Below are 19,504 nucleotides of genomic sequence, written 5' to 3' on the forward strand. Positions count from 1 at the left end.
ACCCACCACTGTCAACTTGCAAAATCCTCTTTAACTACTGAGAAGTACGTGCCAAAATTTCAAGATCTTCCATATTTATCAGCTAAACAACAGACTAATAAAGTTATATTCACTGAATCACTGAAAGCACTGAACCTTACAACCGATGTCCTAGTGACCACGTGGCATCAGTCATATGGGCAAGGAAACCTCCAGTTCAGTACCACCTCCTGAGCTCCCTTAACTCATGATTCAGTACATCCATAGATTTCTGCAGGCCATCAATAGCACAGTCATCCACAATCTGTAACCTCAGGACCCAGCAAATTCCCTCAACTAGCATGACCAAACTAAGGAATCAATCTTGCTTCAAAGAGGAGTGAAAGTGGGAGTAGCCAGGACCGACACAGACAAGCAGAAGGCCGGAACAACACAGCAAGCCAGGCAGCATCAGGAGGTAGAGAAGTCAACACTTCGGGTATAACCCTTCTTCAGGACTGGGGGTGGATGTAAGGGGAGCTGCAGATAAAGGGGCTGGGGTCTTGAGTGGGGAGAGACGGGGTGGTGAGGCAATGATGGGTGAACACATGTAGAGGGTACGACCTGGCTGGTCGATGGGAAAATGAATCTAGTTGGTAGCTGGAAGGAAGGGTCGGAGTGTGTTATGGGAGAAAAAGAGGCGCGCTGGAAAGGGAGTCAGGGGATGTGGAGGGAGGTTATTTAATATTTAGTTCTTCAATTTCGAGTCCTCCAGACTGTAGACTGCCCAGGCGGAAGGTGAGGTGTTGTTCGTCAAATGTGTGGATTAATTCTCTGTGGCAATCGAGGAGGCTGAAGATGGTCATGTCGGAAATGGAGTGGGAAGGGGAATTAAAATGAGGGGGTGACTGGAGGACTCAACATTGAGGGGAGTTGGAATTCTCCAATTTCAAATAACCTCCCTTCCCATACCCTGACTCCCTTTCCAAACCTCCCTTTCATTCCTCTCATCGAACCTTCCTTCCAGCTACCAACCAAGGCATTCCCTCGATCTATGTTCCACTATTTCCATCTGACCACTGTCTCTCTCCCCACCCAAAACCTTCCCCAACCCTACACCTGAAACATTGACTTCTCCACCTCCACACTGCCTGGCTTGCTGTGTTCTTCCAGCCTCCTGCTTGTCTACCTTGGATTCCAGCATCCGCAGTTTTTTTTGTCAATAGCCAAGACCAGCAAGCAAACCTAAAAGAGGTCTCAATCTGGTGAAGTTGTAACACAGGACTACTTGCATGTCATACAATAGCAGCATATGATACAGTGGATTACACAATTCCACAAACAGATCAGATCAAACTCTACTATACAGTCAATCATCAACGGTAGTGGTGTTACAGCAAGCCAAACTAAACCAGTCTCACTGTCACTGGATTCACAATAGTGAAATTAAAACACCCAATGACCTTACAAATTCCCCAACAGTTCCTAACCAGACTTTACTAATAACAGATTTTAGACATCAAGATTATAGGTTGAAAATGTATTTAGAAAGCAACTTTAGTAGAACATGGATAAAGTAATAAGATAATCTGACTAGTATCAATAATTTCAAATTTAATCTTCTTTGATCATAAAGCCTACTCACACAGTGTTAAGGGATTTTTTTTTAATTGTAATTTGCCAATTCAATTAAAGTTTCCAATGACTGCTAGCAGACCTTCATGAAATCCTTGAATAATATGCTGTCCACAGGTAAGGAGAACTGCATCACAGAATCCCTACAGTGTGGATGCAGGCCATTTGGCCCTATCAAGTCCACATCAACCCTCCAAAGATATTCCAACTCGACCCACCATCAAGCGCTGTAACCCTACATTTCCTGTGGTTAACCCACATGGCCTGCACATCTCTGGATTGTGGGAGGAAAACTATGCAAACACAGGGAGAACGTGCAAAGTCCACACAGGCAGTTGCCCAAGGGTGGAATCGAACCCAGATCCCTGGTGCTGAGAGGTGGTAGTGCTGACCACTGAGCCACTGTGCTGCCCTTTCTTGCACATCTTGCTTGAATTCCAAAGTCTCTGGTTCATGCAAACAGTTTCAGCAAATGTCTAAAAATATTTACTTATTCCTTACATTTTGGGATTCTGTTCTCTGAACTCTGAAGAATTTGGTAATGAGAGAAACTAAAGTATAAAACTAAGCAGCACCATCTCCAAACACCTCACTACGTCCTGCCAAAGTCAGAACAGGTATTCCACTGATTGACCAATTCCAACATCTAACCAGCTGCCAGCTCTGAGCAGAGCAATAATGTGGTGTTGATTTGTCTCCAGCGTCCTTAGATTAGCAATTAGATTTCATTATCTTTACAGGCCAATTTCTAACCAAAAACATCTGTCTTTTTCTCTTTTTTTCAAAAATTCTTGGAATTACTCGCAAAGCGATCACTGACGATGCTTTCAAGCAGCACTTAATCATTAACAAACTGATCACCAACACTCACGTTGTCCTGCCAGTAAAACTAAGCTCCTGACAGAGTTTTAGCCCAAAGATGGACAAAAAGAACTGAAGTTTTTCAGAATGCGACTACCCTTATCATAAAGGCATTATATAGGGGAGTTGGGCCTTGGCAAAGCTGGAGTCAACAGCAATCTGGGGGAAAACCCACAAGCCCAAGTCATACCTACACATGGCTGTTGGAAGCCAATCATCTGAGTCAGAGGACTTTCTCGGCATTCCACAGGATAAAAATTTCCAAGCAACCTACACAGCTGTGTTCTTTTGCATTCCTGGCACAGGTGGATCTTGAACGCAAGGCTCCTGGTCCAGAGATAGAGATAAACCACAAGAATCCCAACCACCTTCATCTATTACTTTCCTCCCATTGGAGTTCAGAAGTGCACCAACAATGCAGTACCATTTCCAGTTCCTCACACTGAAGGAGACCATCTCAAATATCAACATTTAGACAGCTTAAACAGGGGATAATCTAATTCTTTGTCTCACATATTCAAAAACATTACTATCACTGAATCTCCCACTACCAGTGTGGTGGTTACCAATGACCAGAAACTGAAATGGACTAGCCTAATAAACAATGCTGCGACAAAAGATCAGAATTTTCAAATTTTGAGGTGAGTAAATTAACTTCCAACTACTTTAACCCGCCCTACAAGGCACAAGTCATGAGAATACTTTGCAACTGCCTGGGTCAGTCACCATGAATCCTGATGAAAATCGAAATCAGCTAGGTCAAAGCAAATGCTTAATTGTTACTGCATCTGCCACCTTTGACCTTCACTTCCTCCATCATCAATATGCAGTGCAACAATTCCCTAAGATTCTTTTGACAAAACCTTCCAAACCTGTCACCTCTCACAATTACAAAGACGAGGGAAGCTGGAACATCAGAACACTGGAAGCTTCAAGTCATACACTATTCTGACTTGGAACTACATTGTTGTCCCTTTATAATTGTAGGTTAAAAGTCCTCAATTTCATGCCCACCAGCCCCATGTACCTAAACACCTGCAGCTTAGGGTGTAGGTTTGCTGAGCTGTAGGTTTGATATCCAGACGTTTCATTACCTGGCTAGGTAACATCATCAGTGGCGACCTCCAAGTGAAGTGAAGCTGTTGTCTCCTGCTTTCTATTAATATCTTTCTCCTGGATGGGGTTCCTGGGGTTTGTGGTGATGTCATTTCCTGTTCGTTTTCTGAGGGGTTGATAGATGGCATCTAGATCTATGTGCCTGTTTATGGCGTTGTGGTTGGAGTGCCAGGCCTCTAGGAATTCTCTGGCATGTATTTGCTTAGCCTGTCCCAGGATAGATGTGTTGTTTCAGTCGAAATGGTGTTTTTTTTTCATCAGTGTGTCGGGCTATGAGGGAGAGGGGGTCGTGTATTTTTGTGGATAGCTGGTGTTCGTGTATCCTGGTGGCTAACTTTCTTCCTGTTTGTCCTACGTAGTGTTTGTGGCAATCCTTGCATGGAATTTTATAGATGACGTTGGTTTTGTCCATGGGTTGTACTGGGTCTTTTAAGTTTGTTAGTTTTTGTTTGAGAGTGTTGGTGGGTTTGTGTGCTACTAGGATTCCGAGGGGTCTCAGTAGTCTGGCTGTCATTTCTGAAACTTCTTTGATATATGGTAAGGTGGTTAGGGTTTCTGGCTGTGTTTTGTCTGCTTGTCGTGGTTTATTCTTGAGGAATCTGCGCACTGTGTTTTTTGAGTATCCGTTCTTCTTGAATACGTCACATAGGTGGTTCTCCTCTGTTTTTCGAAGTTCGTCTGTGCTGCAATGTGTGGTGGCTCGTTGGAATAGTGTTCTGTCTGCAGCTACAGAAGACTCATCACCACTTTCTAAATAGTAATTAGGAATGGGCAACAAATAACACTTTGCCTTAACTACCCATTTCAAAAACAATTTTATGGATACACAATTTAGTGCCCCCACGACAGACTGGATTGGGACTATAAATTATACATAATATTGGGGAATTAATTCACTTTCTCTATTCAGGGTGGCTTGCTTATATACTAATGTACATTTAAGAAACTGAATTACTCTAGTAGGCTAAATTTCTTCACTTGATAGCACAAATTAACATTTATTCTCCTAGAAATCAATTTCAAATGTACATCGTACTCATTTGGCCATGATTCGAAGTGTTTTACATCTAAATGGTTATGAACTCGAAGTTTACCTTTCAATCCAAAGAGCAGGTTCTAATGCATACTTAGGGATACTACACTTACACATATAGACCGGTTAAAGTTGTATTTGACTCTGGTGGCACCACAACAAGTAGTTTTGGTCATCTTATTTCAAGAAAGATATTTAGAGGTTATTGGAAATAGTATAACTAAGGGCTAGACATTTTATCTTAGACCTTAAGGGAACTGTGTATGAGGAAGACTCATTTATCCCAGGTCTTTTCTTTATCAAAAAGGAACTCAAAGAATGTGTTTAAAACTGTTAGGTTAGGAAAAGTTGCATCCAAGCACGTTTTTATGCCTTGGAGAACATTTGGATAGAATTCATGTTTACAAGACTAAAATGAAATAGGAGCATAGGACCACCACCACCACCTCTTCCCCACGCCCCCAACGTTTTAAAACCTTAAAGATGTGGTTAAATGGACGTTTTCTTTTTGAATTTCAAACTTTGAGATCTGTAATTTTAATTCATGAATATTTTCTAAATTATGTTAATATTTTTCCAACATTGAGACTGGGAAATAAGGGGTCCTTTCCACACCATCTAAAAGAATGTATTTTTTAGTATAAGAAACTTACTGATGTCATATTTCTTAGCCTGTGATTTCTCATTGAAATATAACATGGCTTGAGCATTCTGAACCATTATTTCATTAATAAAGGACAAACTATTACGAATTGTATAAATTTATATATTAACTTGAAGTCACAGCCTTCCTTTGCTCTGGTTTCATCTCATTTTCCCAATAATAACTGCAAATGTCAAATATTTGGCAAAAGAACCAGTAGAAAAAGGCAAGTGGAGTCAAATGGAGACCCATGAATTACAATGATTTAAAGTGCAAGAGGATAAATGGAAAAAGTGTGACGGAATTAGATTTTGGATAAACAGATTGGGTAAATATTTAGAGTCACAGTCATACAGCATGGAAACAGACACTTCAGTCCAATTAGTCTATGCTGACCATATGCCTAAACCAAACTAGTCCCACCTGCCTATGCTTGGCCATTCTTATTCACGCACTTATTCAAAAGTCATCGGAGGAAAAGTAATGTGCAGGAAAATAGCAGTGGAATGGGACTAACTGGACAAAGTAGGCATTTACAATGAACTGAATGGTCAGCACCTATCCTGCATTATTCTATGATAAATGTTGCTTAAAAAAAGCAAACAGCTGGTATTTCCAAGTGATTGTTAATATTCTTGCTTTGAGACAACAGAAATAATTCTAGGTAAAAACAAGGACTGCAGATGCTGGAAACCAGAGTCTAGATTAGAATGGTGCTGGAAAAGCACAGCAGGTCCGACAGCATTCGAGGAGCAGGAAAATTGACGGTTCGGGCAAAAGCCCTTCTATTCCTGATGAAGGGCTTTTGCTCGAAACGTTGATTTTCCTGCTCCTCAGATGCTGCTTGACCTGCTGTGCTTTTCCAGTACCACTCCCATAGAAATAATTCTATTTCAACAGAAATAGCACCGCAGAAAAAATGTATCAATTTGATTCTTTTTTTTTCATTTGAAAACAGACCAGGTTCATAATTAGGTCACTACCAGCAATGAATTACAGCTAACATCAAGACATGAAGCCAGTAACAACTAATTTGGAGCCATGTTGAGGGTATGTTCAGGTATTATATAACTGCATGTTCTTTCTTTACCTTAGTACAAGATATATATGTGCATATTAATGTCCAGTCTGATTTTTCAGATCATTTTGTTCTTCAAATGTTTCAACACAAGTTGCAAGCTCAAAAGCAGTAGTCTTTAGAAACAAATCCTGCCATTCCTCTAGTTCTAATATTCTGAAATTTGTACATACAGAGTGTGCAGTTGGTAAACTTGGATCAAAGTTGATGGCATTTGGTTTTTCAGTCTCTTCACTGTCATGGTCTTCAACTTCCATCTCAGCAAATTCATCTTCATCATCTATAATTAGAAAGAGAAACATCTTTAATTCTGTAAAAAATTTATATACTAACCTTGATAAAACATTAATGCAGCCTCAACTGAAGTACTGGACACTGTCCTTTAAAAGGGATGTGAATGTTTTAGAGAAGGTACAGAAAATATTTTAGAAAATGGTTCCAAGAACAGGGGGTCTTAGTGATAAGGGGTGACTGGAAAAGCTGGAGGTTTTATGCTTAGATGTGATGAAAAAGAAATTTGGCAGACACATTCAAAATCATGAGGAGTCTGGACCAAATAGATAGGGAGAAACTGATGCCTTTCAGAAAGGATGAAGAATCAAACAAAAGGCAATTATGAGGAAATGATATTTGATGTGGTTGGTTAGGATTACTGCCTGAGAGTGGTGAAGGTAAATTCAAACATTGCTTTTTTAGTACAAATTGAATAAAAACCAAATGATAATAAATCGATAGGGATTCAAAGAAAGGATAGGAGAGTACAACCAGAAACCAGGCAGGAACTCAATGGACCAAATACCTTCCTCCTTTGTTGCAACTATTCGAAGATTTAAAAATTGAAGGACATTGAGATGGATTTCAACGTAGTCTATAGACTTTCTTTGGCAGAGTTTCCAATAAATTAATTTTGATCATGCACAAAGATTATGCATGAAAAAATAAGCAACATCTAAACTAATTGCAAATATACAAAACAAACAGTTCCAGCAAATATACAGGGAGAGGAAATTTTGATGGTAATGCAAGAAAATTTAATAAGAATTTCAATATCACATTGGATATCACAAGGAGGAAAGAAAGCATCAATTTAGTTTCAGTTTTCATTCAATCTGTTAACAAACAGCTGAGTTAGTCAGGGACTCAGTATACAGTGGTGGCATAATCAGCAGTGTAATCATGGTACAACGTGCAACCATACAGTTTAAATTTTGCTGGCACAGAATGCAAAATTTCAGAGTCTGGACAAGTGTAATCAAAATTATACTGATTAGCAAACCATTTTGGCTCAGCACCCTCCACAGCAGAAGCAGGACCTCTGTAATAAGCGCAAGAAAGTCAAGCATATCTTCAATCAATCAGAAACCTTAAGGATACATGCACAGTCTGAACCACCAAGCCATTCAATTTCAAATTACATAAAGAAAGTAAATAGAAGGAATGAGGGTTGGCAAGATAGAGACAAGAGACAAAATAAAGTATTTTTATTCATAGGATGTAACAGAATTTATCATCCATCCCTCATTGCCCATGAGGTCATAGTGAACTGCCTTCTTCAGCCACTGCAATACACTTGATCTGAGTAGACCAAAGTGCTGGTGAGGGAGACTCAATCCTTTGATTCAACAGTAAAGGTATGACAATACATTTCCAAATCACGATTGAGAGCAGTTCAGGGAGGAACTTCCATGTGATTTTATTTAAGGATTTGACACTCTTGCCCTTCTAGGTTGTAGTGGTAATGCATTACTGGAATGAATACACCTTTACATTTTTCTGGTAGGTAAAGCAGGTAAAATAAATTCATACTGGTCAGTTTTAGTGCAGAGCCTCTCCAGCGAGACCTGTATTATTGCAGCTTCTGAAGGGGCACCATGACTTAGACAACTTCCTAATTTCCATATTTAACTGCACAATAGAAGCAGACTTACTGTTAGTTTTACTGCAAACCTTGGTCATGAGCTTTAAAATATTATTCACGTCATTTGAATGACACTGGAAAGTGCACTGTTATCTATCATTGCTTGTTTTCAGGATATTAAAAATCAGCAATAAGATGGAAGGTCAGTCCTAAGTAGAGCAGACCAAATCAGAGGCAGGGCTCATGCCCTGAGGGGATCAATTGGAATATTAAAACTATATGGCACAATCATCCACTGGTATTCATCAATTTCACAATTTGCCATGGTTGTATTTGAACTTGTGATCGCTGGTCTCCTATTGCTGCTCAATAACCAACTGTTACTTGAATGTAACAGTGTTTCTACTTGAGAAAATATGAAAATATTACACATTGGTTCACATCTACTTTCATGCATTCCACTAAGAAGTTACTGTTACCCTTAAATCTTGAATATCTAAATCCAAGTTAATCATTTCAAAAACTTGGTAAGTCATAGTATCCATCACTTGACAGTGAGTTACAGCAGCTCCAGAAGACTAACTTGCTTTTAGTAGGTAACCTGCAGGTGCAAGTATAAACAAACCAAAATATATTGATGTTGGAGATAAAATGAATTATGCAGTGGATGACTCGCACAGTGGTCCAATTTAGGGGAACAATAATTCACGCCACACAAACCTTGAGTTATTGACTGATATTTGTGAGCTCACGAGGAGAGACAAGTTGACCTAATGGTCACAAGCCACTCCAACGAGACACAGAGTTGCATGAATATATAGGTTACAGTCATTTAACAATTAGCAAACTGCTAATTGTAGTATAATGAGGTTAGACACTTTGCTCAGTCATGTAGTGTCTGGACAGCGCTGGTTAGTAGCTGATAAGTGTCAGTATACAACAGATTCTTGTAAAGGAAGAGCATTCCCATGCTGGGAAAGGATTCATTTATCAGGCATTTGTACAGCTACAAGGCCAACTCCCTCTACAACCCTCTAATGTATGCTGACATCTCAATGCCAAAACCTAAGAGTGCTGCATTGTCATCAATGCCAACTTTTGAACAGGACATCAATCCAAGATGGAGGAGCTGAAAAAATTGTGGCTTTAAGAGCTGTTCCTTTTTTGAGGTATTTTAGGTGCTGGAAGTGATTTATTTGAAATTCAGGAGCAGCAATTACTGTTTAAATGCTGTTGCACTGTTTTGGAACTGTGGGGAAAAAAAGATCAAAACAACAGCACTTTTAAAAGGAGGAAGACAGACAATTGCCAGAGACCACATGGTCAGTGAGGGAAAGAGAGAGAAAGAAACTGACACTGCTAACTGACACAGTAACGAATCTGGGCAGTTACTGCCTTTGCTGTTTGAGTTCATGTATCTCTGGACATCGGAATGCGCCTCGGAAAATTTAACAGGCAGCGAAATTCACAGCTGACCTTGGAGGAACCTGTGTGGGAGAGCTCACAGCACAGGAACAGATAAGTACATAATTTTTAAGTGTAACCTTACTGTAAGTCGACAGTAGTCAGTTGAGTGGGTTCTTTCCTGATTACAAGGGAACCTCGATTATCCGAATGTGATGGATGGTACTATTTCGTTTGGATAACTGAGTATTCGGTTTATCGATCAAATGCCTTTCCTCTGGGGCTCGGAGTTTTTAAAGTCGACGCCCCGTTCAGGAGACTGCAGAAGCACAGCGCACGAGGCCCCGACCCCAACCCCCAAAACCCCGTCCAACCCCGCTTTCCCCAACCCGGTCCAACCCCGCCGTCTCCCCCAACCCGGTCCAACCCTGCCATCTCCCCCCCCCCCAGTCCAACCCCCCTCCCTCAACCCCGCCGCCTTCTGTATATGTTTTATTGAGATCTGTTTCATGATTGAATAAACCATAAATACTAAGTTAGCCTGGAGCACTTTTTTTTAAAGAGCAAAAAGATAGTGCTATATTCTGAGTCTGTAGATTGTGAAGGAGCTAAGATGGCCTTCAGTAGAGTGACATGCTCTTCCTGTTGGATGAGAGAGTTTAGGGAGAGTTTCCATGTTTTGATGATTATGTCTGCAAAAGTGCCTTTGGTTGCGAATCCTATCAGATCACATGGAATCGGTTGGAATCCAGTTAGAGGCAATAAGGAACTTACAAGAGCTGGAGGTGTGATGGATGGCAGTTATAGGAAGGGAGAAGAGCCACAGATAATGTCAGGTAAATGGGTAAACCCCAGGAGAGATAGGAGGGGTAGGCAGGAGTCTCTTGCACTACCTGCTATCCCCATCTCAAACAAGTACGCTGTTCTGAAAAATGTAAGGGGTGATGGACTCTCAGGAGAATGCAGCACGAACAGTCAAGTTTATGGTATCGAGACTCGGTCTAATGTAATGAGTGGTTCTTCAGGTTCCAAGTGATCGATTGTGATAGGGCTCTCTCTTGTCAGAGGCACAAACGATTTAAAACTAGTAAGGTGGTGGTGTGAAACCCAGGGAAATAGTGAGGAGAGAGATCAATCTGAGACTGGCACAGTTGGGAAAAGGAGCGAGTCAAACAGTCAGGGACAAAGAAGAGAACAAAGCGGGACTGATAAATTAAACTCCATTTACTTCAATGCAAGATGCCTAACAGGGAAGGCAGACGAACTCAGGGCATGGTTTGGAACATGGGTCTGGGATATCATAGCAATTACAGAAACGTGGCTCGGGAATGGACAGGACTGACAGTGTAATGTTCCAGGATACAAGTGATATGGGGGGAGAGAAAGAGGGGAGAGAGAGAGAGAGAGAGAGAGAGAGAAAGGAAGTGGCATTTTTGATAAGGGATAGCATTACTGCTATACTTGGGGAGGAAATACCTGGGAATATATCCGGGTGGAACTGAGAAATAAGAAAGTGATTGTATTATGGGGATTATTGGGATTCTATTATAGACTCCCTAATTGTCAGGAGATTTCAGTTATCTGTAGGGATAATAGGATGTCTATGGTAGGGGGTTTTAACTTTCCATACATAGTCTGGGACTGTCATAGTGTTAAGGGTTTCGATCGAGAGGAATTTGTTAAGGGTGCACAAGAAAATTTTCTGATTCACTATGTGGATGTACCTACTAGAGGTGTGAAACTTGACCTACCCTTGGGAAATAAAGGTAGAGCAGGTGATAGGTGTCAGTGGGGGAGCACTTTGGGGCCAGCGACCATAATTCTATTAGTTTTAAAATAGTGATGGCAAAGGATAAAGCAGATCTAAAAGTTGAAGTTCTAAACTGGAGGAAGGTTAATTTTGACAGTATTAGGCAAGAACTTTCAAAAGCTGACTGGAGGCAGATGTTTGCAAGTAAACGAATAGCCGGAAAATGGGAATCCTTCAAAAATAAGATAACGAGAGTTCAGAGGCAGGATATTCCTGTTAGGATGAAAAAAAAAGGCTGGTAGGTGTAGGGAAAGTTGGATGACGAGAGAAGTTGAGGTCTTGGTTAAGAAAAAGAAGCAAGCGTGTGTCAGGTATAGACAGAAGAGATTGAATGAATCCTTAGAAGACTATAAAGTTGGAGTGTACTTAAGAGGGAAGATAGTAGGGCAAAAAGGGGACATGAGATAGTTTGGCAAATAGGGTTAAGGAGAATCCAAAGGGATTTTATAAATACATTCAGGACAAAAGGGTAACTCGGGGATTGAAGGATGTTGTGAAACTTGAAAGGATTCAGAAAAGATTTACAAGGATGTTGCCAGGATTGGAGGATTTGAGCTAAAGGGAGAAGCTGAACAGGCTGGGGTTGTTTTCCCTGGGGTGTCAGAGGCTGAGGGGTGACCTTATAGAGGTTTATATAATCATAAGGGGCATGGATAGGATAGACAAGGTCTTTTCCCTGAGATGTGGGAGTCCAGAACTAGAGAGCATAGGTTTAGGAGGGGGGGGGGGGGATAAAAGGGATGTAAGGGGGAACATTTTCCACACAGAAGGTGGTGTACGGAATGAGCTACTCCAGGAAGTAGCGAAAGCTGGTACAATTGCAGCATTTAAAAGGCATTTAAATGGGTATATGAATAGGAAGTGTTTAGAGGGATATGGGTCAAGTGCTGGGAAATGGGACTAGATTAGGTTAAGATATCTGGTCAGCATAGATGAGTTTGACCGAAGGGTCTGCTTCTGTATTGTACATCACTATGACTCTGACTCTAAATCAAGAACCCTTTATTAAAAAATTCTGTGGCAGAGTGCAAAAGAAAGGGAAGCCTTTTTCATCAATATACATTCCCCAAACAGCATGAAAACATAGAAAATAGGAGGAGTAGACCATTTGGCCCCTCAAGACTCCATCATTCAATCAGGTCACAGCTGATTGTCTACCTCAACCCATTTCTCCAAATAAATCCCATTGCCTCTGACATTTTTACTACTTTGAAAAATATCAATTTCAGTCTCAAACATACTCAATGGCTGAACCTCCACAGCCCTCGGGGATTGAGAACTGCAAAGATTCACCAACTCGTGGATGAGGACATTTCTCCTTGTCTCAATACTAAATGATCTATCCCTTATTTTGAGACTCTCCTCTGGTTCTAGATTCAATTACCTGCCTTTTGTATATTCAAATTAGGTTACATTTGTTCTTCCAAACTCTGGAGGATACAGACTCGTCCCTCAATTTCTATTTATCGGTCAATCCTGCCATCTCACACTGAAGAACCTTTGATGTCCTCCCTCTATGAAAACAAAATCCTTCCTTCGACAACACAGCCATTCACAGTCAATTAAGCAGAAATCCAGTAATTTTATGTGCAACTATAATTTTCCACACCTATTTCATACTATAGCACCCAAGCAACTGTTCTTGTTAATTAGTCCACTCATTCAATATTTCCTAACTCTGATACATTAATGGACTGCTGCAATGAAACAAGTACACAAAGCTATCAAAACGAATTAAAATTTCTCTAAGAATATGGAGTAGTGTTCACAGTTCTGGTCGCCTAGGTATAGGAAGAATATCATTAAATTGGAGCTGGTTCAGAAAATATGTACCAGGATGTTGCTAGGACTACAGGATTTGGTTATAAGGAGAGGCTGGATAGGCTGGGACTTTTTCACTGGAATGTGGGAGGTTGCCGAGTGACTTATAGAGGTTTATAAATCATGAACATTGATAAGGCAAATAGCAAAGGTGTTGGATTTCAAAACTAGGGGGCATATTTTTAAGATGAGGGGAGAAAGATTTAAAAGGGATCTGAGGGGCAATTTTTTCACACAGATGGTGTGAAATGTACTACCAGAGGAAGTGGTAGATGCAGGTACAATTACATTTAAAATTTAGTTGGACAGGTACACGAATAGGAAAGGCTCAGAGGAATATGAGCCAAATACATGTAAGTGGGACTAGTTTGTTTTTTGGATACCTAGTTGGCATGGATTACTTGAACTGAAAGGTCTGTTTCCGTGCTGTATGATGATGAAAAATCTCAAAATTTAACATTATATATACTGAGAGAAGATAGTACTTACAATTTATAATAATTCACAAGAGAGTTATGGTCTAGTTTCACAGGAGTCTCAAATGCCTACTCTTCCTGTTGAATTAGAAATTTTCTGTGTAAGCTCGCTGCACAGTAGTTTTTTTTATGAATCAAAAATATTTTCCAATTGTATCAGGGACTGTGTATGACAATTTTATTTTTGAAGGAAACATACTCGCATTAATCAAAGTGAAGAAAGCAGGTATGATAAAAGGAGGATGGAAATTTTGCAAAAGGTCTCATGTTTTACATTATAAGCTGTTCAGTTGCATTTATATATGTCAGTACATATAATATCTATAAAATGGCTTAATTATGATAAAATCTCTATTTAAACAACTGACATCATCAAATGGCTATGGGCATAGTCTCATGCAGAGTACCAGTGATATTTAAATTTGTACATCCTCACGATATTTCATATACTTGGAAGACATTTATCACCTGTGATGTTACCATTGTATCCAATCTTCAGTTAATTCTAGCTGATGGGTCAATTTTAAGTAACAGGAACGATATTGCAAACATCTAGTAATAACTAGCTAATTCTTATTTGATCGGATTGCAACATTACACTATAAGTCTTTCCTTCCACTTACATTTTTGCTCCAATTTTTCATCTTAGTTAACTATTGTCCCATCTTACAATAAATATCATCTCTCATTGCCACTTTTAAAGATACATGGCTAGACCATTCTCCCCAGATGTAATCCAGATGACAGATCAGGAGAATCATCATTCTGGTGCTACATCCATGCAGACGTGGAGTTGAAAAAGAGAAAGAATGACTTGCATTTAAAATCACACCTTTGCTGACCATAACAGATTCCAAAGTGCTTTACACAGAAGAACCTTGATTTGGGGGCAGCATGGTGGTTAGTACTGCTGCCTCACAGTACCAGGAACCCAAGTTAAATTCCTTCCTCGGGCAACTGTGTGGAGTTTGCACATTCGCCCTGTGTCTGCATGGGTTTCCTCCCAAATTCTAAAAGATGTGCAGGTCAGGAGAGTTGGCTCTACTAAATTGTCCAAAGTGTTAGATGCATTAGTCATGGGTAAATGTAGGGAAACGTGTCCGTGTGGGTTACTCTTTGGAGGGTCGGTGTGGACTTGTTAGGCCGAAGGGCCTGTTTCAACACTGTAAGGAATCTAATTGAATCTAATCTATCCGACTAAGATGGGTAGGGAGCATTTTGTTCGGGTCTGATGGCTGCAGGGAGCGGGTGTGAAACCAGGCTGCAGGTCCCCCGGTGACAACAGTTCCAGCTTCTCCAGTACAGAATTGTAGAATAGCAGAATTCACCAGAGTCCCAGTCTCTAACTCTGTCCACATATCTCTTCAATTGTTTCCCCCCATAATTGGAACCCATCTGGAATAAATTCTCCTATCTCTTCCTTAAAAAGTAAATACCCTATTGTAAAACTGTGTCCCCTCCGGTCTCGCTTCCGGCAAGAGGATACATCTGTCTGGTATGCTGTGAATTAAGGTGAGAGAAGTGAATTCCTTTCTGAAGGTTTCTAGTTGATATGGATTTCAGCTAAGCGGAATTTTCTTTCAATAAGGGAATGGTGACTTTGTCCAAACCCACTAACACTTTCCAAATGTTATTACATCTGTCGAATACAGTATTTCTTCAAGGAGCATAAGAACTATTTTTTTTCTATATCTTTAACCATCTCTTACAATGCAAATGACAGTAAATTGTAACCAGTTAAAAAATTTCACACTAACTTGATATCCAAACAGCCAAGAATAGCTCTGGAAATGACAGTTCCTGATACAAACTGACAAATCTTTACAGTTATAAAAGAGCTATCAAACCACTTTGTAAGGAGAGATAAATTCAGATGGAAAAACAAAGTCTAGCAAAATGAGCAAGGAAAGTTGAGATGGAAATGGAAAGATCCAAATTTCAAGTAATTAAATTGAATTGAATTTATTGTCACATATACCGCGGCAAGTGAAATGCTTTGTCTTGCAAGCAATACAGGCAGATCAGAAAGTAACATTGATAAGTAACTAATAGGTAAACACCAGCAAAAACAAAACAAAAACACAGGTACAGGCGAATGTTAACAGTTTGAGAGTCCATTCAGTATTCTAACAACAGTAGGGTTGAAACAGTTTCAAAACCGGCTGGTGCGTGTGTTCAGGCTTCTGTACCTTCTCCCGGATGGTAGAGGTTGCCAGGGTGGGATGGATCTTTAAGAATGCTGGCGGCCTTTCCTTGACAGCAGGCCTGGTGGATGGATTCTATAGATGGGAGATTGACCTTTGTTGTCTGGGCTGAGTTCGCCACTCTCTGTAACCGTCTCTGGTTTTGAATGGTACAGTTGCCATACTAGGTAGTGATACACCCAGACAGAATGCTCTCAATGACGCATTTGTAAAGGTTGGCAAGGGTATTTGCCGTCATGCACAATTTCCTCAGCTGCCTGAGGAAGAGATGTTGTTGTTGGGCCTTTGTAACCAGTGCGCCCACATGAAGAGTCCAAGATAGATTTTGTGGATGACCATCCCAAGAAGCTTGACACTCTCCACTCATACCACTTCTGTGCTGTTAATATGTTAAAAAAAAAAAGGGGGGGGTTGCAGAGTGACATCCTGCCAAAAGTCAATCATGACTTCCTTGATTGTGCTAGCATTCAGAGCTAGGTTGTTCTCAGTGCACCATTTTTCCAGGTCTTCCACCTCCTGTCAGTAGTCTGTTTCATCGCCATCTCTGAGATTCGACTGACTATGGTGGTGTCATCAGCAAACTTGTAAATGGCATTAATCTGGTAATTGGTGACGCAGTCATGGGTATATAGGAGTACAGTAGGAGGCTGAGTACACATCCCTGGGGGGTCCAGTGTTGAATGTTAATGAGGATGAAATATTGCCCTCAATCTTCACTGATTGCGGCCTGTGGGTCAGGAAACTGAGGATCCAGTTGCAGAGAGTGGGGCTTAGTCTGAGATCACTAAGTTTAGTAATCAATCTCAAGGGGATAGTAGTGTTGAAGGCTGAACTGTAGTCAATGAGTAGGATTCTTGGTGTCAAGATAGTCTCGGGAGGAATGAAGAGCACGTGATATGACATCTGACGTGGATCTGTTGGTCTGATAGGCAAATTGGAGTGGGTCAAGAGTAGTGGGGAGGCTGAAGTTGATTAATGCCACGTCCAGTCTTTCAAAGTACTTCATGTCCACCAAAGTTAGGAAACGAAGCATGGCAGAAGTTATTGATTTGTTGCACAGAACAATAATAAACTACTTTTGAAGTACAGTCACAAATGCCACAAAAGCATCTACTGCAACATAATAACAAACAGAATGTGTTTCTTAGCAATGTTGATTGGGGAACAAGTAGCCAAGACAAGAGATAGCTTCAGCATTGTGGACAAAGATGTCTCTAAGCCATAGAGCAATCCAATCGTTCTCATACAAGTTCAGCACAAGTCAGTCACATGACAGTAACTGTACACAAGCTACCTGATAAAACAGGAAAAAACCTGCACACTTAAACAAACAGACCAAGGACAAGAAAAAAAAGACAATGTGGATCATAAAGATAAAGCTGCCACAGTCCTAATGGACCAGAGGGCTGCTCTCTCATCAGTCAGAGGTGACTGGTGTTGATTTAACCTGAGGCCATCACACTTCAAGCGAGGGTAGATGTTCAAAAGGAGAGTCCTTCATGGTAAGCATAGCTGGTGTGGAAATTGAACCCATACCATTGGCATTACTTTGCATCGCAAAGCAATGACCCAGTCACCTGAGTGAAACAAATCCTATGGATCATAAGGCCTTCTGTTAAGCAGAGAGCTGGAGGTGCCTCAATTTTAACCTCCTCTCTGAAAGGTGGCATTTAGAAAATGCAATAAAGTCTCAGCTGTGAAATACAAACTGCACTCAAGGTTAAAATTTTCTTCAGAAGCTGTGCTGTCCAAATCTATTCTTAAGAAGCATCACTTCTAACCTTTAGTACTGATTAGATGTAAAAGCTAGCATTCTTCTAGCCTTTTGATTATTAAAGTCACAACAAGGATAGAAACTAATGTTAAACTGGATTCCCAAGTCTTCACACTTTCTAGCCAAAGCAAATATACTACCATTTGAGTTATGGTCGACCTTAACTAACATTGTATTGTCAGTTATCGATACATTGTATTACTGACAATGTATTGCTACATTCAGAAAAATAAAAGGTATCTTCAAAACTCAAATGAACTAGAATACAAAATTATTCATGGTTATCAGGTATAAAAATCACCGAAAATCCTAGATCAATTGAGGATTTGACAAATTTGAATTTTCTTCATTAACAAATATTATAAATATTGAGGCCTATATGTCAATATATTGAAATATTTCAAAGGCTGTTAACTAATAAACATAGGATGCAAAGATGCCCAGAGTTGTGAATCATATTCAGGAAAGAATGTCTCTCATACCTTTCCCTCCAGTCTTTAACCTCACCTCTGTGCGCTGCTCTCCTTCCTGAGCAACATTCCCTTCCTTACCTCTCTCCACCTCAACCTCATCCCCAGCCCCTGATCACTGCTCCCTATCCAGCCTTCTTCAACCTCTACACAACTCCTTCAGTTCTCCTTCCCTTCCTCCCTCCATCACCCATCCTCCTTATCCTTCCACTCAAGCCCAAACTCCTACTGCCTCCAAATCTACCCCCTTCCACCTCAGAGATCAATCTGCCCCCTACTCCAGCAACTCCTTTCTCCCTTGCCCCCAATTCTCCTCTCCTCCAAACCCCACTCCCTCTTCCACCCAGTTCCTTCCCCATCGCCCTGTCCCAGTTCCCCCTCCCCAAGCCCCAGGACCCTCTCCCTCCTCCACCCAGCTCCTTCACGCACTTTGATCGTTCGACTTCTCCCGGAGGATGCTGCACCCTTACGCGACTTCAGACCTTCTGCCAACCCCTGGGGTTTCCCCAGTGCTGTGCCCTCCCCTCCTACCCCACACCCGGGAAGACAAAGATACCTACCCGACACCGGCAACAGCTGCCGGTTCTCATCGCCTCCGCCGTCTTCTTCCTCCGCCATCTTGGTTGTTTATCCCAGTGCATTCTGGGGGACATACGCAGCCCGAGCATGGGGCGCGTGCGCAGTGGGGCGGGGTGTTGGCGACGCCCCCCAAAGGCTGTTCCAGGAATGGTCAGAAGGTCTACTCTGTTGCCTGACAGGATGATACAGCACTCTAGTGGTTTGGAGAATTTCGGTTTTCTTTCAATATATCACTGGATACTATTTGAAAGAATTCTGGTTCCCCAAAGCCGTGTTTCATTTTTTTTCCCTCCTTTTTAAGTTTTTCAGATCCCTTTTGAAAATTAATATTGGATTTCCTCCCTTCAGGGTGGAGCAAATCTTCTGTGTAAAACAGAAAGTTTCTCTGGTTCATTTACTGATTGTCTTGGATGCATGCATCCCTAAATTATTTGTTTGTGGGGTAAAAAGCCTTACGAGCAAAAAATCCAATTGGAAACAATATTTTCCATCCAATATAATGGGCCTGTGTATGCAACAAATTTTTTTGTCAAGTTCTCACAACCCCCATTAACAGAATGATCAAGTTACTAAGTGAAATTTTTGGGTATTTCTAGTCATGAAAGTGCAACCATGAGACAAACCTTGTGGTCACACAGTCACTACAATCGGGTCATTCAGCTTAGATAAAGTTACAGTATGTGCATGTGAAAGTTTCATCTGTTAAAGCTGAATCACTATGCAGTGGAAAACTGAAGCATTAGATTTTAGATACTTGTCTTTACTCTCACAAAGATAGCCAAAA

At 40.8% G+C, this 19,504-nt stretch overlaps 1 protein-coding gene across 1 annotated transcript in view; it reads right to left on the reverse strand.

The window, feature by feature from the left end:
• The window catches only part of crbn (cereblon), a 51,471-nt gene extending 32,703 nt beyond the window's left edge, over positions 1 to 18,768 (reverse strand). The window contains exons 1-2 of the mRNA XM_043708387.2: positions 18,702 to 18,768; positions 6,498 to 6,604 (exon numbers count right to left, since the gene is read on the reverse strand). Of these exons, the coding sequence (XP_043564322.1) occupies positions 6,498 to 6,604; positions 18,702 to 18,759 (165 nt within the window). The 5' untranslated portion in view covers positions 18,760 to 18,768. The remainder of the gene's footprint in view (positions 1 to 6,497; positions 6,605 to 18,701) is intronic.
• Between the last annotated feature and the right edge of the window lie 736 nt (positions 18,769 to 19,504).

Source organism: Chiloscyllium plagiosum, unplaced genomic scaffold (assembly GCF_037043375.1).
Source record: "Chiloscyllium plagiosum isolate Xiang-an unplaced genomic scaffold, Cpla_swu_hap1 HiC_scaffold_14, whole genome shotgun sequence".
NCBI classification, from domain to species: domain Eukaryota; kingdom Metazoa; phylum Chordata; class Chondrichthyes; order Orectolobiformes; family Hemiscylliidae; genus Chiloscyllium; species Chiloscyllium plagiosum.